Source organism: Trachypithecus francoisi, unplaced genomic scaffold (assembly GCF_009764315.1).
Source record: "Trachypithecus francoisi isolate TF-2019V2 unplaced genomic scaffold, Tfra_2.0 Lachesis_group1, whole genome shotgun sequence".
Lineage (NCBI taxonomy): Eukaryota > Metazoa > Chordata > Mammalia > Primates > Cercopithecidae > Trachypithecus > Trachypithecus francoisi.
Genome location: NW_022681454.1, coordinates 162,001,215 through 162,023,136, shown reverse-complemented (window position 1 = coordinate 162,023,136; position 21,922 = coordinate 162,001,215). Strand labels below are relative to the sequence as shown.

At 37.4% G+C, this 21,922-nt stretch overlaps 1 protein-coding gene and 1 non-coding gene across 9 annotated transcripts in view; one reads left to right on the top strand and one right to left on the bottom strand.

Annotated features, from left to right (window-relative positions):
* Positions 1-5,003: 5,003 nt before the first annotated feature.
* Positions 5,004-21,922, top strand: part of DDX60L (DExD/H-box 60 like) — a 118,781-nt gene continuing 101,862 nt past the window's right edge. For 3 of the 8 annotated variants that reach the window (XM_033215640.1, XM_033215639.1, XM_033215632.1), the window contains exons 1-3: positions 5,004-5,138; positions 12,824-12,893; positions 13,410-13,599. In XM_033215640.1, the coding sequence (XP_033071531.1) occupies positions 5,126-5,138; positions 12,824-12,893; positions 13,410-13,599 (273 nt within the window). In that variant the 5' untranslated portion in view covers positions 5,004-5,125. Of the gene's footprint in view, positions 5,166-5,878; positions 5,898-11,406; positions 11,507-12,538; positions 12,658-12,823; positions 12,894-13,409; positions 13,600-21,922 lie in introns of those variants that run through there. The other 5 variants (XM_033215634.1, XM_033215633.1, XM_033215635.1 and 2 more) reach the window with 5 other exon arrangements.
* On the bottom strand, positions 13,804-13,933 carry LOC117086521. Its single transcript, XR_004438419.1, has one exon. It is a non-coding gene; the product is annotated as a small nucleolar RNA SNORA51 (small nucleolar RNA).

The window sequence follows — 21,922 nt, the reverse complement described above, 5'->3', positions numbered from 1 at the left end:
CTTTTCCCATCAGGATTTGATATTTCCTCTTCTCTGTGTATTTTTTCTCTTATAACTTATTTTTATCTAACACAATGGTCTTTTTACTTCTCTTGTTATTGTTTATATTCTTTACTAGAATGTAAACTCTGAAGGAAGGAGTTTTTAATATTTTGTATTAGTGTATAAAAAGTGTCTGGATGTAGTAGGTCTCCATACACACATGTTTAGTGAATCCCTAGAAAGGCATGTCCAGAAATTATGATGTTTGAATGCATATGGATTGACATCACTGCTGCCACTCAACACAAGGCTTTAAGACTTTTTAAGACAGAGTAAGACCCTGTTATCTGTCTCATAACTCAAGGAAGGACATGCTACCTAGTGCTGCATTCATGGTTCTCAGTATTTCCTGAAGAGAATAAAAATAATGATACCTGCATCCTATTGCTTTGTATCTGATCTCTCTACAACATTGAAGTCACTTAATCCTTTAACAACTCTGTGGATGATTTTTAACTCCCATTTTAGAGATGAAAGACAGAGGCTAACTTACCCAATATGCTGAAGCTAATACATGATGGAACGGTTATTAGAGAGATCCTCTGAATCAAAACACTTATCACCATTAAGGTATAGTGTTTGGGAGCTCTTAAAAAAAAAGATGAAATACCAATAGGCAGATTTAATCTGAAAGCAACGAGGAAATGCTAATGGATTTTAAGACAGGGAGCAACATGATCAGGTTTACATGTTAAAGAAATTACCCTGGCAGGAGAGTGGAAAACAGAATGGAGAGAACAGGCTGGAGTCAGGAAATGAATAGGCTTTTGCAATAAACCAGATGACAACACATGAAGCTCATCCTAGTGAGTGGAAGGAATCACATAAAAGAGAATATGGAATTCAGATGTATCAGCTGTGGTGAGCCAAGATCAAGCCATTGCACTCCAGCCTGGGAGACAGATCAAGACCCTGATTCAAGAAAAAAAAAACAAAAAAAGGAGAGGCTAGTATAAAATCTCGAATATCACCAATAGGTCAATAAATCATGGACTACATTGAATTTGGCAATTAATAGATCATCATGAATGATGTTTGGCAGAGGTGCTTCAGGGCAGATTCTGGTCTAAAGGTAGACTAGACCAGTAATATTTAGGACTTTGAAGGAGAAATGGAGATGATGAATGTATATTCTTATGAAGTGCCATGATCAAAAGGAGGAGATGAGGCCCTGGTGTGGTGGCTCACACCTGTAATCCCAGCACTTTGGGAGGCTGAGGTGGGCAGATCACCTGAGGTCAGGAGTTTGAGACCAGCCTGGCCAACATGGTGAAACCTCATCTCTACTAAAAATATAAAAATTAGCCAGGTGTGGTGGCATGCACTTGTAATCTCAGCTAACCAGGAGGCTGAGGCAGGAGAATCGCTGGAACCCGGTGGGCGGAGGCTGCAGTGAACCGAGATCATGTCACTGCACTCCAGCCAAGGCGACAGAGTAAGACTCCATCTCAAAAAAAAAAAAAAAAAAAAAAAAGTAGGGCAGGGTTCATTCTTTTAATTGTTTTGGAGAGGAAAGTGACTTTATCATTTTAGTGGAATGAATAGTAAATGCCAGTTGCATTAGGTTCCTATTGTTGCTATAGCAAGTTTCCACAAACTTGGTGGCTTAAAACACACATTTGTTACAATTCTGGAGGTCAGAAGCCTAAAAATCAAGGTATTGGTAGGACTACATTATTTCTAGGGGCTCTAACAGGGAGTCTGTTTCCTTACCTTTTCCAGCTTCTACAGGGCACATGTATTCCTTAGCTTGTAGCCCCTTTCTCCATGTATAAGTCAGCAGCACAGCATCTTCTCTTTCCTCTGATCTCCCGTTTCTCTCTTATAAAGACCCTTGAGATTACATCGGGCCTACTCTGGAAAATCTAGGATAATCCCCCATCTCAGGATCTTTAAATTAATCACATATGCAAAGTTCCTTTTGCCATGTAAGGTAACATGCACAGGTTCTGGGGATTAGGGCATGCACAGCTTTGGGAGCCATTTATTTGTCAGTGCACACTCTGCCCCAAATATTCTCATCAATTCCATATGCAAAATGAACCATTCTAAGGTGCCCGCAAAGTCCCAACGTATTACAATATCGACTTAAGTCCAAAAATCCCATCTAAATTTCATCTGCTGAAAAGACCTAAATGATTAAATCAGGTATGGTTGAGACTTTGGGTATGAACCATCCTGAGGCAAAATTTCTCTCCATATGTGAACCTGTAAGACTAGAAAACAAGTTATTTGCTCCCAAAATACAATGGTGGGACAGGAATAGGGTATGAGTGACAGATATTCCTGTTCACAAAGGGAGAAAATGGAAGGAGAAAAAGCCAAGAAATTTCAAAAATCTGCAAGGTTAACTCCATAGGTTTTAAGGCCTGTGAATAACTATTTGTATCTCTAGGCTCTGTCCTCAGAGTCATCCTTCATGAAAGATAGCACAAGTTTGTGGCTGAATAGTTTTATCAGACTGTTTGTTGCTTACGGAATTCTGGGAGTCCTATAACCGTCTTTCATTTTATTGTCTCTCTGTACCTTTCAGTTCAAGCTAGCAGTGTTTCTGCTGATATTCTCAGAAATCTTTTGGATTCCCTGTGTATGTCACAGAGTTCTTTTTGAGGCACTAGCAAAAGGTTGTCCAACCGTACTCATGACTTTCTCTTCAGAGTATGTTTTCCCAACAGTGAATCTCTTACTTTGACCATCCTTTGCAGTCTTGAAATCCTGATAATTTCCCACATTCTCCTTGTCCTGGTTCCTTTTTGATAACAGTCCTTCCCTCTTATAAGGACCCTTCTCATTATATCAGGTCCCCAGATCCAGGGTAATTTCCCCATCTCAAGATTCTTAGGAATATCTGCAAAGTTCTTTTTGCCACATAAGATGACATATTTATAGGTCCAAGGATTAGGATATAGACATCTTTGGGGGACCATTGTTCAATCTACCACAGCTGTTAATAGAGGTTAACAATATAGGAATGGAGTGAGATTCCTGAGGAAGCTGGAGGCAACCAACTCAAAAGGGAGTGGTTATATTGTATATGGAACACGTCATGGGCTTCTTGGACTAGATGGAGGTGTCAGACAGTTGAATCTCTTTAAAACAGATATATTCTTAGTGGACTTGAAGAGAACAGTAAGATGCTCTAGGGTTTTAAGGGCCACTGTAAAAAAGATCGGGGACATAAACAGTAAATTTGAGGTGAAAAATATTAGATAATTTCCTTCAGTGTCCTGGTAAGGGCAAAAAATGGTTTACTAGATTCAGGTGATCAAGTTGCAGGGCAGGTGCAGAGGAAAGTGAGTGGATGGAGTAGTTGAGAATGTTGGTGAGAGGTAGGTTCAGTGCCTGTTCACAGAGTTGACACTGGGGAGGTGAAAGAGGCTCCTAAGGAGGCTGAGAGATTGAGGCAAGGGGGAAGGCTCCAAAAAGTTGAAATGGAGTTTATGATTTTCAAGTTTCTGAATAAAATCTAGGCTGGAGTCATGGTAATATCTTATTAAAGTGGAAGAGAACTGAATATTGATTTGGAGTAGAATCTGTTTATGTGCATTGTACATATACTTTGGGGTGGGAAGTGGGATGTATGGAGTTAATATCTAGGGAATCCCCACCTGATATATCTATATCTTTAAGACAGAAAAAAAACAGCACACAGTCAATTACATTAAGAACATGTAGGGCCCACTTCTACAATCAAAAGAGGAAATCCCCATTAAATTGTATGTGCTTTGGGGGCGGAATAATGACACTGTAGTATTTAAAAGAACTGGAATGAGATAATATATACAGAGAATATTGTAGATATTATCTTTGGAATTAAATTTTGAAGTCTTGGCTACCATTAACTACCTGTAGGGTCATGGACAAGTAATTGAATTCTCTAAGCCTTATTTACCTCTCCATAAAATAGCAACAGTAAAGTTGCTCATGAGCTTTCTGTGAGATTTAATGTGATAATACATGTTAAGCTTTTAGCCTATTGCCTGGCACATAAAAAGCTCAATAAATGCTGTTACAGCAAAGCCCAATTTTCTGCTGCTAGCAAATGCATTCTTATGATACAAAGGTCCAGTATCAGATGCTAGAGAAGAATCCATCTGAGATGAACTCATGACTTAATCATGAGTCATTTCAAGTTCTTTCTCAATGTCATCCTCATTGAGAAAGACAATCATAACTGTTTTCAACCAAAAAAAAAAAAAAGAAAATCTCAACAGAAGTGAGCAATGTTTTCACCTCCTTTTTGAAGCCACTTTATATTCCAGAGTCTGAGAAAAAAACAACCCTTCTGGGCTCTTTCTATTGTGAACAAGTCACTTCCTCCCTTTCCTTTTCTTGAAGACAGAACTTCTGGTTTCGAATTCTCTCCATTTATTACCCAATGTCGTTACTTGGGCACCCTCACCACCATCTTGACTCTCAATATATTCTCTACATGCATAACATCATGGAATTAAGTGTCTGGAGCACTAAGGGCCACCATGGGCTGGGGTTGAAACTCGAATTTCCAACATTAATGAGCTTGATGACAAAACTAAAGAGCATTCTTCTCAATTTAAATTCTTTGTGATATATGATTGGCCTTTCAAATGTTCACACTGGACAGTTATACTATTGGAAAGTTTTCATAAAATGAACTTCTTAGGACAGAAACTCAAAGCCCCTAATCTTTTTTTACTCCATTTTTGCATGTCCGGTACCAAGCCAGAAAAGATAAACCACCACACCTCACCATAGACGTTCACAGTGCTTACAGTGCTGCATTTACTCTCAGCCTCAATTCCTTGTTTAGACTCCCAGGTTTCTCTGCTTTTACATGCATGTCCCAGATATATCGCATATCATCGCTTCTGCTATTACCTCCGTAAGTATCAGAGTAAACCAATGCAGACCTATATTCTACCTTCAGAAAATTGGGGAAATCGAAAACGCCCCATGATAGAGAAAAGAAACTGAAACTAACTCCCTAGATACAAACTCAGGCGCTGGCTGCTGTGTGGCTCAGAGCTCCCAAACCAGCACCAGGCGCTGTGCTTGGCCCCTCTGCTCCACCTCCTCCCCGCGGGGCGTGCAGCTCAGACGCTCTATGGGCCTAACAGGTTCGGTGGTCGGGGTGAGGATTGCAGGTGACGTGGGGTGTCGCTAGGGACCTTGGAGGGGAGCTGTCCCGCGGGGTTCTAGATTTTCTTCAACATCCCGATGGACCGGGCGGGGGAGTGGCCCCGTGGCTTCGCGCGCGCAGGGCGTGGGGAGCTGGGGCGCCCACTGGGCTCCGGCGGCAGCTTCGCGGGCAGGCGTAGAACGGGCTTGGGGAGGGGTAAGGAAGAGGGACGACCGCCTTGAGAGAGGAGAGTGCTCAGGCTTTTAACGGGTGCTCTTCACCCGAGGGGGCTGGGGATCTGGGGTACTGAGGAGAAAGTAAGGATCATCAGATCTGAGCACAGCCAGTCGGACCTGGACATTGACAGACAGCAAGCGGCTTCCTTTCTTTCGTCTTGGATTTAAGCTCTTAATAGCGGAAGTCAGGCTTTGTTATTTCCCCGGAAGGTACTTCGTTCTCTTTCCCCGCTTCTCTTTTGTTTACAAAGTTACATTGATAAATTTATAATGTAGTCCTCAAGGTTTTCCACAAAGAAGCTGACATCGTCCGTGATGGGGACTTAAGGATTATGAAGCTCCTAATGACTGCTAGAAAAAGCGATCAGAACCAGACAGAAGCAAGTCCTTTAAAGACACAATAAGAAGTCCAAACCATAACATCAACGACATACAGACCTTCATGATTTCCAGTATTCTCCTGAAAGCAGTAACATATCATTCAACCTAAGATTTGCAGTTTGAAGTTTAGTGGAACTCAAGTGCTGAGATTTGAGGGTACTAAAATAAATGAGGGTGGATTATGCATCCAAGGCCCTTCCCCTTCTATCCCAAAGATTTGGGGGTAGTTTAGTGTGAATCCTTCCTGATACTCTACAAAGAAACAAGTTTCTGTCTGTAGCTCCTATCTCTCTTTCTATCCATCCATCCATCCATCCATCATCCAACCATCCAACCATCCATCCATCCATCATCTGTCCATCTCTATCTTTAAAAGATATTTTGGCTGTCATACTGGTATGCTTTTTCTCAGTTCATGATTTATTGGTACCTGTCTCATTTAATAATTGCTGTATGATAACCCATGGTATGTTGGGTCATTATTGATCAGTTTTATTTGAAGCAGAAGAGAAAGACATAAAAATTAAATGCCCTTCTCTACTACTTTCCCCTTCATACTCAGTCTCACAGTTTTAGTTCTCCTGAGGCGTTGCCACTCCAAATATATACATTTCTTTCTTGGTTGCTTATAACTTATATGCTTACAAATCAGTTTTTTGTTTTATCAACTTTAGACAGACTCCAACGACTCCCTGTGAAAGGAACACCCAAGTCACCCACTTTGTCTTCCAATATGAGTTATATATTTTAAAAATTTCTTCTCATGATTGGCTTTATGGCTTTTAATAAAATATCCATGTTAATTATCATCCACGGCTATGTTGATATGGGTGGAAATCTCTGTGGTTTTCCCTGCTGCAGGCTCATTTTCTGCTTTGTAAGTATGGAGACCTGCTGGTTGATTTACTGATACAACCCCTTTTTATAACCTGCTGCTTGTTTTACTGATGTAACCATTTTTAAGGCAGCTCATAGTTTATTTGGAAATACAGTTCTCTAAGAAATGTATACAGCTTCTGATGCTCTAGTTCCCTATGCTGTTAATTACACCCAGAGAGTTTCTATTTTCATCCTTAATTCCATCTCAAATTAGCAGAATCTGTCTTAAGTTCATTTGAAATGATAGTCTGGCCTGGGAAGGTAACACCTCCACATAACATTTGCAGCAAGACTAAGTCCTTCTGTTTAACTGAGAATTCTTTATGAGTCTTTGTTGAGCAAGGTTTTTTTTTTTTTAAGTCTTGTCACTTTTTATTTGCAGTACAGAAACTGTCACCTGTGCGACCCAAATTTCTTGGCTCCCTTCCTTCTTCTCCTCCTTTCCCCTTCCTTCCTTCCTTCCTTCCTTCCTTCCTTCCTTCCTTCCTTCCTTCTTCCTTCCTTCCTTCCTCAGTGCCTTTCTCCCTCCCTCCCTCCCTCCTTTCCTCCCTCCTTCCCTCCCTCCCCTCCCCTTCCCTCTCCCTCCCCTTCCGTCTCCCTTCCTTTCCCTCTCCCTTCCCTCTCCCTCCCCTCTCCCTCCCCTCCCCTTCCTTTCCTTTTTTAAATAGGGATGTGGTCTCATTTTTGTTGCCCAGGTTGGTCTCGAACTCCTCACCTCAAGCAATCCTTCCACATCGGCTTCCCAAAGGGCTGGGATTATAGGTGTGAGCCACTGTGTCCAGCTAATTCTCTTCCTTCTAACTCTGCTTTCATACCACCGAGTTCTTTCTTAAGACATTTCTCTTTTCCATTCTTCTTTGGTGGTAACTCCTCAAAAACAGCAACTAAAACACTATAGACATTGACCAGCAACCTTTTCAAATCACTTTTCTGTGAGCATCAGGCTTGTTGGCATGTGATTGGCTTCCTAGTTTTGAAGGGGATGATTTTTACTAGGTATTTTGCTTTGCATCACCTGGGTTTCCAACTTTTAAGCCCAAGAAGCCTAGTTTCTCACTGCCTATTATCTGTCCATTAGGGTGGAGATACATACCATGTTAATGGTTTTATAATCCGCGTCGGTCTCTTTTTACATCTAAGATGAGGATGAAAATTATATCTGTGTGGTATGTTGTAGTTCGTTAGTATTAAGAAAATTAGTGGTACACAAAATGATGGTGCATCTTGCAGTTCATGGCGTTTTAGATTAAGAGAATGATAGCACTATACAATTATGTAATGATAAGAAGGATTTCATTTTATTTATTTATTTATTTTGAGACGGAGTCTCTCTCTGTCACCCAGGCTGGAGTGCAGTGGCAGGATCTGGGCTCACTGCAAGCTCCGCCTCCTGGGTTCAGGCCATTCTCCTGCCTCAGCCTCCTGAGTTCCTGGGACTACAGGTGCCTGCCACCAAGCCCGGCTAATTTTTTGTATTTTTAGTAGAGATGGGGTTTCACTGTGTTAACCAGGACGGTCTCGATCTCCTGACCTTGTGATCCGCCTGCCTCAGCCTCCCAAAGTGCTGGGATTACAGGTGTAAGCCACCACGCCTGGCCAGGATTTCACTTTTGTACCAATTTCTGTAGCAGTAAGGGAATGCTAACTTCTGTAGCAATTACAACTTCTAAATTTCAGTGGCATTACACAGTAGAAATTTATATCTATTGTCCTTCTAAGAGTTCAAAGCAGATTTTCCTGGCCAGTGGGCCCTATAGTGATTCAGGGACCCAGTTTCTTCCATATGGTAGTTCCACTGTTCCCTGGAGTCTTAATATTCTTTGCACCTAACTTTTTAAAGATAAGTAAGAGTAGAGAAAGGTATACCTACTTCTCAAAAGTCTGGCTATCACTTCCACTCAGATTCCATTGGTAAGAACTAATTTCATGGCTATCTCCAGATGCAAAAGAACGGGGAAAATCTAGTCATTGGCCAGACAGCTACTTCTCAGTGATAATTCTTACATGTGGAAGGAGGAGCATGAATTTTAGTGGACAGTTGATATCTCTGATCTGATTCATATGATTTTTTTTCAATTTTTTTTAACTTCCATCAGAATCCAAAAGAAAGTCTTCACATTACAATTGGTATATAAATACCTTGGTTTTTAATCTATAGGGTTCCCTCTTTCTCTCTCACTCTCTTCATCTCTGACTCTGTCTCTCCTTGCTATTCTCTATTAGTTCTTAGAATTAGAGGCATAATCAGTTATTTTTAATTTTTTATATTTTTGTTAAGAGTTCACATAGATGGCCTCATATTCCATTCAGAGACAGAGAATGTCTTGCTATCTCTATTTTTATGATGTTAGTATCCATTGATGTTCAATATCTAGATCTATTAATTTATTAGATGTTTCAACATGAGGAAAATATAAATTCCTCATTTCTTCTTTTATTTTTTTGAACTGGGTTACTTCTGTAAAGACAAACTTCTCATGCTATTTACTTAATCAGGGTTACACTTTGTATAACATGACAATAGAGGATAAGTGTTTTGGTTTTTTTTCATTCAAAGCATGTTCTTTTTAAAAACTTTTATTTCTTAAATCTTTATTTTTTGATTTATCTTCTCTCTTAGTTTGCTAAAGCTGCCGTAACAAAATATTATAGAGTGGTGGCTTAAACAACAGAAATTTGTTTCTCACTATTTTGGAGGCTGTGCAGTAGAAGATCAAGATTCTGACTGATTCAGTTTCTGGTGAGGGATATCTTCCTGGCTTGTACATGACTACCCTCTTGCTGTGTTCTGAGAGAGAGAGCGAGCACATGGGGGTGGGGAGTGGGGAGGGAGGCGGCAGGGGGAAGGGAGAAGGGAGAGAGTATGAGCTCTCTGATGTTTCTTCTTAAGAAGACTCCAATCCTATCAGATAAGGACCCTATTCTTATGGCCTCCTGTAATCCTTATTACTTCCTGAAGCCCCCATCTCCAATTACCATCACGCTGGGGTTTAGGGCTTTAAAATATGAATTTTGGGGGGACATAAACATTTAGTATATAACATTATCTTTGGATGCTATTTCTGGGCTCCCTATATGTATATATATTTTTAGAAATGATAATAATAGCATTCCTACTCTTTTCCTACCGTTTTTCCCTCTTTGTACTTCTCAAATTGGTTAGCTATTTTAATATATTAACAATGTTCAAAGCATTTACATTTTAGTTATCTGAATAAATTAAGTTCATTGTTATTTGTCTATATATTGAGTCTAAAAATTGAAAAACAACAACAAAAAAATAACTGTATATACAGTATTCGTTATGGAGTCAAGTTTTGTGACCAGATCCAAATAGGAAATGCATCCTATATCATTAAAACTTGATTACAGTGGACTTTTCAAAGCATTAAAGAGGATGAAGGATGTTAGTCATGTGTCAGAGCATTCAGTGTTGGCCATAATGTTAAAAGAGCTGACTTTAATCAGTTTTCAACTATGTCCAGGTGCTCTTTAAGCAGTTTATATATTAACACATTTTATCTTGACAACCCTAGGATAATACTACTATTCCAAATTCACAGACAGGAAACAGAAACAGAGATGGAAGCAATTTGCCTCAGGCCACACGACTAGTTAGTTGTACAATTAGGAATTCAACCCAGGCATCCTGGTTTCAGAGCTCATGTTCTTATTCATTTTAATGCCTCTTTCATTTTCATTCTTTTGTGACTAAAATGTCTTTCCTTTTCGCCAGATTTTAGATTTTCTCTTTATCTTTGGAGCACTACAATGTTATCAGGATATTTCTAGCTGTGGCTTTCTCTTTTTTCATCAAATTTGTTTTGTTTTTGGAGAATCTTTTTAATCTAGGGACTCATATTTTTCTTCAGCCCTGAGGCAGTCTTCTTAAATTACATTTTCTCACATTATGTTTTCGATTATTTTTGCCCTTATTCTGGTATCCCAGTTATTTCCTCCGGGATTACCTTTTAATGGATTATATAAGCTTTGATCAATCTTTCATGTGTCTTAACGTTTCTCTGATTTCTATCTCATTGTCTTTCTGGTCTCTGTCTTTTAACTTGGGATTCTGTTTTATTGTTCAGCAAACTAATTTATTTTATATCTGCAATCTTGCTTTGAATTTTCAAGCGTGGTTCCTTATTCCTGTGTTTTCTCTTTTCAATAGCAGCATGCAAGCTCCTATTTCATAGATTCACTATCTTTGATTCTATATGAAAATTCTAGTGGGAATTTTTAAAATTTCTCTTTTGGCTTCCAAATTATCTCTGTTTTCTCAGTATGTCTTTTAGAATATTTTGATTTTTTTTAGTTTGTTTATTTGTCTTCATTTTTGGTGTTTATTTTCTGTCCGATCAGTATTTTATATCTGACGATCCTTACTTTTTTAAAATTTAAAAATCACAGTGCTTAGTAAAAAAGCTGATTTAGGCTTTCCTAACCTGTCTCTCTCTTAAACGGGAGGGGCTCTTTGAATGACCACTCCATTCACTCCTTCAGGGCTCCTCTGAAATATTGCTTTCTTGGAGATACTGTCTATAGCAATCCTGTCCAATTCGTTATAACTCTTTTATTTTTTAAATAGTACTTAACTTTTAAATATTTAAAATTTTATTTTATTTTTTCTACTAGATGATAAGCTCCTAGAGTGCAGCAAAGCCTACTTTTGTCCTTTTCACTAGACTCAAGTGCAGTGCCTGTCACACAGCTGGTGTTTGCTCATTCAATAGTTGTTGAATAAATGCATTCTGCTTTCTGTCCCTTCAGTTTCACAGAGACTGTACTTTCTTTGGCTATAATTACTTTTCTACTTACCAATCCTGTGGCCATGTTGAGTTCTAACCGTATATTGCTGCTACTCTTTATGGTAAGTATGAAGTGAAGAAATGAGTTCTCCCAGAATCAGCTCCCAAGACAAGGATTTGAGTGCCAATAGTTCATTTTGGGAGTGATCAGGAGTGGCCAGAAACTTATTTTGGGAGTGACCCAGAGTCACTAATAAGCACTGGTCAGTGATTTCTTCTACCTGCAAAATATACTCATTTCCTCAGTTATCTTTAGAAATCAAATGACAGTTCTATTTCTAGCCCAGAAACTGTCCACCTTTCAGCATGCTTTGTCCAAGCCCCATCATCCATCCTCTTGTCCTTGCTAGGAACTGAGGAGTCATCTGTGACACTCCCAACTCTCCCTTCCCTTGTGGAATCTATTGCCAAACTATGTCACATTCATCTTCAAAATGTCCCTTCTGATAAATCCGCATCTCTCCAGCTCTAAATAGCACCACATTACCTCAAACCACCATCATCTTTCTATAGGACTATTTCAGTAGCTTTCTCTATGCATCTCCCCTTCCAGTCTGCTCTCTGTACTAAAGATAATGTTTTCCAAACGCAAGTTTAATCAAATTACAACCAGTTTAAAACCCATCAATGGCTGAATTTAGCTCGAAGATGAAGACGAAACACCTTAAAATCCCTTAGAAGACTCCCTAGCTTCCTTTTTCTCTAACCTTATCTGTCACAGCCTTACCCTCTGCTGCAACTGCACGCACTTCTTTTCTGAATCTCATACTTTCCATACTGTCCTCTGTCATAGGGCCTTTGTGCATGCTGTTCCCTTTGCCAAGAATACTTTTTATTCCTTTTTTGGGGGGCAAATTAACTCTAAGGGAGTACTCATTCCTTCAGATCTCAGTTCATGCATTAATTCCTTAGGGAAGCCACCCTCATCTCTGCCTTTTGTCACATTTGTGATTTGAAATTGTTTGTATGATTATTTGATCAATTTTTGCTTGTTTACTAGACTGCTTGCTCTGTGAAAATTGTAACCATATTTTTTGGGTTCATTTCTTTGTTTCAGGAATAAATGCAGTTCTGTTTTTTTTCGTTTATTACAGAGGTGCCATTCACATCAAATGTAGCCATTTTAGAGGTACCAAAATAAAATATATCAGCCATATTTAATAAATTCCAGCTCTACTCTTCTACCCTATAGCCCAAGAAGCAGCAACCATGGGTAATTCTCAATCTTTGATATTTGTAGCCTATAAAACCACAATCTTGTAAGATATTCAGATTCAATAATGTTACAAAGTAATTGGATTCTATATTTCCTTTCCTTAATAATTACTAAATTATATAGCTGTGTTGATGGCTCAAAAAGTCTCTCTCTTTTTTTTTAGGGTTAAAGGATCATGCAGGATTTTTCAGGAAAATGACAAAGTTAATTTTGAATGAAATGCCAAAAGCTGGGTAAGTACTGTGAAGTGAAAAAAGAAGGAGCTATACTATTGTATACTCTGGGTATCGACATCCCTCTTAACCTGTATACATATACGTGATCACTCAACCTATTTATCTTGGGGCAACTTGGAGAGGATGGGAACACACTCTTCTTCCTATAGTTGTCATAGCTGTCACTGAACAGATAGTTTCCTAAAGCAATCAGATTTATGGGGTTGGGGGTTATATATGTCCTTATCCAGAATAACAGCCTTTAGAATCATATTCTCAAGTTCAAATCCTGGCTCTTCCATTTAGCATTGGATAAATTCCTTTGCCTCTCTGAGCCTAATTTTATTTTAATAAAATAGTAATTGTGCTATCTCCTTCTTATAAAGGACAGTTGCTTAAATGAGATATTTGAAAAGGTATCGTAGACTGGCATGAAGTACTCAACAAATAGTACCTTATGCAATAGTAACAACAACAGCAACAAAGTCTCTGTGAAACATCTGTGATTTTTAATCTCTTTGATTTTTATTTTAGATATTCCAGCATATTAAATGATTTCGTGGAATCTAATTTTTTTGTGATTGATGGAGATTCCTTGCTTGTCACATGCCTGTGTGTAAAATCATTCAAGTGGGGACAGAATCTCCACTTTTTCTATCTGGTTGAATGCTATCTTGTGGATCTTATGAGTAATGGAGGACAATTCGCCATAGTTTTCTTCAAGGTAATGTGTGATGATTGATGTCTTTTTAGTCCTTTGAAGACTATAACTGAAATCTCTTAACCTAAATAGTCTTTGACCTAAAATGAAGCATGCCATCATAGAAAATATAAAAAGACAGATTAACAAAAGAAAAAATTACCCATAATTTCACCACTCAGAGATAACCATTCTTTATTTTTTATTTTATTAATTTTTTTTCCTCAACTCTGTTCCCGCATTCACAGTATAGATCAGGCACAGAGCCTTGGCTGAGGGGTATATGGGGTAGTTTACTCTACCTCCTTTTCTATACAGTCGGTATAAGAATTCAGCCTGTGGTAAGCGCCAGGAAGCCCATTTTTTAGGTTTCATATTTTGTTATAAAAATTTCAAATATACATAAGTTGAAAGGTTGTGGAGCAGATATCTATATTCCACCATCTAAATCCTACAATTATATTTTATTTTACTTCTTCATATATCTGTAAGCTTGTCCAAGCCTTTATTCACCTTTCAATCCTTTTGTTTTGGGGGTACAGTTCAAAGTAGTTGTAGACATTACATTTAACTCTGAAACATTTCATCATACATGCCATTAACTAGAGTTCAGTACTTATTTGCACGTTTTTTTGATGGTAAAATTTACATGAAATAAAATACACAATTCTTAAATGTGTTACAAAAAGTTTTGCTCCAACCTAATGCCGTTTAATGAGCTTTGGCAAGTGCATAGCATTTACCAGTCCATTGAGTTTTGACAAATGCATGCATGTGTAACCCAAACTCTTGTTCCACAGTATGTCTTCTCATGCCCCTGCCCAGTCCATTCTCACTCCATCCCCTAGAAGCAACCACTGTTTAAATCCTTTCTATTGCCTCTTTAGTTTTGCCTGTTGTAGAACTTTTTTTGTTTTTGTTTTTGTTTTTGAGATGGAGTTTCGCTCTTGTTGCACAGGCTGGAGTGTTGTTGCACAGGCTGGAGTGCAATGCCATGATCTTGGCTTACTGCAACCTCTTTCTCCTGGGTTCAAGCGATTCTACTCTCTCAGCCTCCCAGGTAGCTGGAATTATAGGCGCATGCCACCATGCTCAGCTAATTTTTGTATTTTTAGTAGAGACAGGGTTTCATCATATTTGTCAGGCTGGTCTCGAACACCTGACCTCAGGTGATCCACCTGCCTTGGCCTCCCAAAGTTCTAGAACTTTTAATAAATAGAATTTTACAGTGTGAACTCTTTGTATAAACCTTTCATTCAACATAAGAATTTTGAGAGGCACCCATTTTGTTGTGTGCAGTGGTATTTTGCTCCTTCTATCACTTTTGAGTAAGGTTTTATTGTAGAAATGTGCCATGGTTTGTTTCCCCATTTTCCTGCTTCAATATCTTGCCTAGATGAATAAAGCTCCTATGTGCATTCACACACAAGTCTTTGTGTGGACGTAAGTTTTCATTTTCCTTGTACATATATCTGTGATTGAAAAACATATTTTATAAAACTGCCAAAGCTTTTCCTAAGGTAGTTGTGCCCCTTCACACTAACTCCAGCAATGAATAAGAGTTGTGGTGCCCTGTGTAGTTGCAAACATTTTTATTTGGTCAGTCCAACTATTCTGTTGGATGTGTGGTGTTATGTCCCTGGGTTTTAATTGGTATTTATCAAATGACTAATGATGTTGCCTACTTTTTCAAGTGCTTATTGTTCGTTTGTATACTATGACTTGTGAAGCATCTGCTCATATCTTTTGACCATTTTAAATTGGATTCTTTATCTTTTTCACATTGAGTTGTAATAGTTCTTGATATATTCTGTATACAACCTCTTGTCATATATATTATTGCAAATATATTTTCTCAGTCTGTGGCTTGCCAGTTCATTTTCCTTCTTTGTTTTCTTTTCTTTTTTTTTTTTTGAGGTGGAGTCTTGCTGCATCACCTAGGCTGGAGTGCAGTGGCGCTCTATCAGCTCACTGCAACCTCCGCCTCCCAAGTTCATGCCATTCTCCTGCCTCAGCCTCCCAAGTAGCTGGGACTACAGGTGTGCACCACCACGCCCAGCTAATTTTTTGTATTTTTAGTAGAGATGGGGTTTCATTGTGTTAGCAGAATGGTCTCCATCTCCGGACCTCGTGATCCACCCGCCTCGGCCTCCCAAAGTGCTGGAATTACAGGCTTGAGCCACCGCGCCCGGCTGTCACTTCATTTTCTTAGTGCTATTTTTGGATGACCAGATATTTTAATTTTGATGAAATCTAATTTATTATTCTTTAATGGTTATTGTGCCTATATCCTGATAAGAATCATTGTCTATCTCTTAGTCACAAAGATATTTTTCTATTTTTATTAATAATTCTAGAAGTATGTAGTTTCAGCTTTTGCATTTTGGTCTATGATATTTCTTGAATTAATTTTTGTGTGTTTGTGATGTGAATTGGGGATTGAGGTTCATTTGTTCCAGCATCCATGGTTGAGAACATTTTTCTTCTTCCAGTAGATTGGTTTCTTCATCAAAAATCAAATGATTATGTATGTGTAGGTCCATTTCTGGGCTTTCTACTATGTTCTATCAAAGGATTTAACAAATTACCAGTACCACAATGTGCTGATTTGTATAATTTTTAGTAAATCTTGAAACCCGCTTTGTTCTTCTTTGTTTAACTTTGGCTATTCTAGGTTCTCTGCATTTCCACACAAATTTTAGAATTAGCTTGCCAATTTCTATTTAAAAAGAAAATGGGATTTTAATTGATATTCATTACATTTATAGATCAATATAGTCTTTCAGTTAGTGAACATAATGTATATCTGTTTTTTTTAAGATCTCTAATTTCTTTTATCAGTTTTGTAGTCTTCAGTGTGGAGGTCTTGCACATCTTTTGCTAAATCTATTTCAAGATATTTCATATTTTGATCTTACTGTAAATTGAATTTTTAAAAATAATTTATTTTTTGCTATTTGTATATAGAAGTAGAATTGATTTTGTTTGTTAACTGGTATCCTGCAATCTTTTTTTTTTTTTTTTTTTTTTTTGGAGATGGAGTCTCACTCTGTCGCCCAGGCTGGAATGCAGTGGCCGGATCTCAGCTCACTGCAAGCTCCGCCTCCCAGGTTTATGCCATTCTCCTGCCTCAGCCTCCCGAGTAGCTGGGACTACAGGTGCCCGCCACCTCGCCTGGCTAGTTTTTTGTAGTTTTTAGTAGAGACGGGGTTTCACCGGGTTAGCCAGGATGGTCTCGATCTCCTGACCTTGTGATCTGCCCGTCTCGGCCTCCCAAAGTGCTGGGATTACAGGCTTGAGCCACCGTGTCCGGTCTCCTGCAATTTTATTAAAACAACTTATTAATTTCAGTTGATTATTTGTATATTTCTTAGATTTTTCAATGTCTTCAGTGAATAAATACATGCTTATTTCTTGTTTTACGGTTTTATTTTTTAATTGCTTTTTCTTGCCTTATTACAGTGATTGGCACCTCTAGAAATGCTGAAGTAGAGTGAGTGGGAATCTTTACCTGGTTCTTGATCTTAAAGGGAAAGTGTCCATTATTTCCCTACTAGGTATCATGTTAGCTGTAGTTATTTTATGTATATCCGCTATCAAATTGAGGAAATTTATTCTTATTTTAGGTTTTCCGAGAGTTTCTATAATTAATAGGTGTTACATTTTTAAAAATGCTTTTTCTACATTTATTGAAACTCTGATACACCTTTCCTCTTTTATTAATTTGGTAGATTACATTAAGTGATTTTTAAATACTAATTCAATTCAATCTTTTATTCCTGGGAAAACCTCAGTTGGTCATGATAGATATCATTTCTCTAATATATTGCTGGGTTTGATTTCCTAATATTTTAAGTGTTTTTGGTATATAGTCATGAAAAATATTAATCTGTAATTTTATTTATTTATTTATTTATTTGAGATGGAGTCTCATTCTGTTGCCCAGGCTAGAGTACAAAGGCACAGTCTCAGCTCACTGCAATCTCCGCCTCCCAGGTTCAAGCAATTCTTTTATCTCAACCTCCTATGTAGCTGGGATTACAGGCATGCGCCACCATGTCTGGCTGATTTTTGTATTTTTAGCAGAGATGGGGTTTTCCCATGTTGGTCAGGCTGGTCTTGAACTCTGGACCTCAGGTGATCCGCCTGCCTCAGCCTCCCAAAGTACTGAGATTACAGGCATGAGCCACCTTGCCAGGCCAATTTTATTTTTTATATAATGTCTTTTTCTGGTTTTGGTATCAGGATCATGTCGACCTGGTGAATGTGTTGAAAAGCCCATTTTCCTCTTCTATTTTCTGAAAAAGTCTTTATGAGATTGGTATTATTGCCTCAGATAGATTTGATAAAATTTGATCAAATTTTCCTGTGAAACCATTTGGGTCTGGAGTTTTCCTTGGAAGAAAATTTTTGATAAAAAAGTCAATTTCTTTAATAAATATAGGGCTATTTAGACTTTCTGTTTTATCTTGTGTCAGTTTTGTTAATTGTATATGTCAAGGGATTTGCCCATCTTATCTAAGTTGTCTGATATTTTGGCATAAAGTTGTCTATAATATTCTCTTATTTTCCTCTTATTGCCTAAAGATTTGTAGTGATGTTAGTGTTAGTTAGCAACCTCTTTCTTTTTTTTTTTTTTTGGAACAGAAACTAAATTTTCTTTTTTTCTACATTCAAGACAGGTTCTCACTCTAGCTCCCAGACTGCAACACAGCAGTAACATGATTTTGGCACACTGCAACCTCTGTGTCCTGGGCTCAAGTGATCCTCCCATTTTAGCCTCCTGAGTAGCTGGGACTACAGCCGTGTGGCAGTATGGTTGGCTAATTTTTGTATTTTTTATAAAGATAGGGTCTTGCTATGTTGTACAGGCTAGTCTCCAACTCCCAAGGTCAAGCAGTTCACTTACCTTGGCCTCCCAGAGTGCTGGGATTACAGGCATGAGCCACTGTTCCTGGCCACTAAATATTTATTTTTTCATTTATTTTCACATTATGCAGTTTTACACTGAATGACACAGAAGGAAACTAAAATTACCGACAGTTTATATATAAGTTTGATTCCTGTCTTAAGGAAAAGAAGAATGGTATAAAAGCAACATGTATTCTAACAAAAACCCTCTAAAAAGCTTTCATGTTACACTCCCATTTTGTGAATTGGGCAGCTGTCCGTGTCCCTTAAATCTTTGATTATCTGCTGCTTTCTGTGTAGCAGGCTACAAAGCACACAGATCATAACTATAACTTACCAAAAGGAGATACATGGACTTTATACCCATCACCTGGGTACTCTAAACTGGTTTTTAAACATTAAACTGCAGAAATCCTGACTAATACAGCAAAATAAGACTATTTTCTGGCCAGCTGCTAGTGACAATCAATGATGCAATAACAGGAGGGGACTGGTCAGAAACATGACACCAACTCTTAATAGCAACTGCTCTACTTGAAATTCACATCTGGTGAAATGGGGACAGATTTTTATTCCTCTATTTCAGAATGATAAGTATCATCACATAATTTTACAAATTAAAATGTAATTTGTCGTTGTTGTATCTCTGATTCTATAACCTGATATACTGCTAAGGGAAAAGAAGGAGTTAACTTTTAAAAAAATGTATGAAAGCCATAGTATCATCTACTGTATGTGACAAAGCATCACAGATTCTCTATTGTGATAATTTCCATTTTCTTCTGCCCTCATCTATCCTGATATTGCTAAGTTGTGTCTTCTCTTTTATTGATTAATCTAGTTAGTGATTTATCAATTTTGTTGATGTTTTCAAAGACCTAGCTTTTTTCGCTTTGTTAATTTTCTGCATTGTCTTTTTTTAAATTTCACTGATTTCTACCCTTGTCTTTATTTGTTTCTCTTGGATTTTTCTTACTCTTTTTTCCACTAGCTTCATAAATTGAAATTTTAAGCTAAGATGTTTTTTATTTTCTGTTTATGAACAATAAAATTTTTCTTGTAAGCTCTGTTTTAGCTACATATCACAAATTTGCATCTAATGGTTTTTTCCTTTACTATTTATTAGACATAATTTCTAACATCTCTTGTGATTCTTTTTTGTTTGACCAGTGGATTATTTAGAAATTATGTGTTTTAAAAGTTGGGGGTATTTCACTACTAGATTTCAAGGTATTCCACAAAGCTCTAGTAACCCAAACAGCATGGTACTGGCATAAGAATAGACAGTTGGAGCAATGGAACAGAATAGGGAACCCCAAAATAAATTCATGTATTTATAGCCAAATGATTTTTGACAAAAATGTATCAAGAACGTTCACTGGGGAAAGGACAGTGTCTTCAGTAAATGGTGCTCAGGAAATTGGATATTCATATGCAGAAAAATGAAACTGAGCCCTCACCTTCACTATATTAAAAAATCAATTCAAAATGGAGTAAGGACTTAAATGTAGGACCCAAAACTATGAAACTATTAGAAAAAAACATAGGGGAAATGCTTCAGGACATTGGTTAGTGTGAAGATCTTATGGAGACGACCTCAGAAGCATAGGTAACAAAAGCAAAAGTAGACAAATGGGATTATATCAAACTAAAAAGTTTCTGTTCAGGAAAAGAAGTAATCAACAGAGTAAAGAGACACCTTCAGAATGGGAAAAATATTTGTCAGTATTTATCCTACAAGGAATTAATATCCAGGATATGCAGGGAACTCACACATCTCAATAGCAAAAGAATTTTAAAAAGATAATCCAGTTAAAATGTGGGCAAGTCAGCTGAAAGACATCTCTCCATAGAAGACATACAAATAGCCAACATGTGTATGAAAGCATAGTCAACATTGTTAATTGTCAGAGAAATGCAAATCCAAACCATAATAAGATAGCATCTCACCCCATTAGAATAAATATTGTAATGCTAGTAAGGATGTAGAGAAGGGGAACTCATATGTTGCTGATATGAATGTGAATTAATTCAGTAATTATAGAAAACAGTATGGAGGTTCCTCAAAAAACACAAAAAGGAATTACTATATGGACCAACAACTCCACTACTAGGTATATATTCAAAGGATAGGAAATGAGTATGTTAAAGAGATATCTGCCCTCCTGTGTTTATTGCAACACTATTCACATAGTCAACAAATAGGAAACAAACTAAGTGTTCATCAACAGATGAATGGATAAAGAAAATGTGGTGTGTATATACACTATATAATACTATTTGGCTATAAAAAACAAAATTCTGTCATTTGTGGTAACATGATGATCTTGGAGGACATTATTGCACCATGGGGTGGATATAATTAACAGTAATTTATTGCATTTTTTCAAATAGAAGAGCAGATTTGGCATGTTTCCAACACACGCACATACACAAATAATTGTGTCTGATGTGATCAATATGCTAATTACTCTGATTTGATCATTACATATTATATACATATTTATCAGAATATCACCCTATACTCCATAGATATATGCAATTAGTCTGGGTGAGGTGGCTCACATGTGTAATAGCAACACTTTGAGAGGCTGAGCAGGGAGGATCATTTGAAGCCAAGAGTACAAGACCAGCCTGAATAACAAAGTGAGATCCTGTTTCTACCAAAAATAAAGTACAATTATAAAGTCACTTAAGGATAATTTTAAAAATTAAAAAACTATTGTTTTAATGTATGAATGCTTGTTTTTTTTCTAGATGTGTTATCATTGATTTCTAATTCCATTGTGGTTGGAGAAAATATTTCTGTATAATTTCAGTTATTTAAACATCTATTGGGACTTGTTTTGAGGTCCAATATATGGCCTGTTTTGGTGAATGTACTGTATGTTCTTAGAAATAATATATATTCTACAGTTCTTAAATTAATCTTCTAGAAATGTCATTAAGTTATAGTAGTTGATAGCTACAATTAATTTGTATTCGCAACAATAGATACTTATTTTAAGGACATCTAGGAACATGAGATAGGAGGTAGACTTCCCTCAACAACTTTTCTTTGCTCTCTGAATTTGTATGCTTAAATTCTAGGAAGCCCTTTAGGACCAAAACTGAGAAGAAATTGTATTTACATTCCAGTAGAATGGCAAATTCAATAGGGGCACTGTCCTTATTTGGATCGATCTATATAAACATCCTCAACAGTGTTATACTATGGTTTTTAAAAATTACAGATTAAATGGCTTCCAATTTTAACAAATCTCAACCCAAATACAAAAGTATTTTATGACCCCATTCCCTCATCCTACTCCTAGAAGCAATTGTTGTTTTACTGCTAAGAATTCTAGTCTATATTTGTTCAATCTTTATACACAGGATTTTTTGGGGTGGGGGTTAGTTTTGGCACCATTGAAAGTAAAAGCAGTGTTTTGATTGA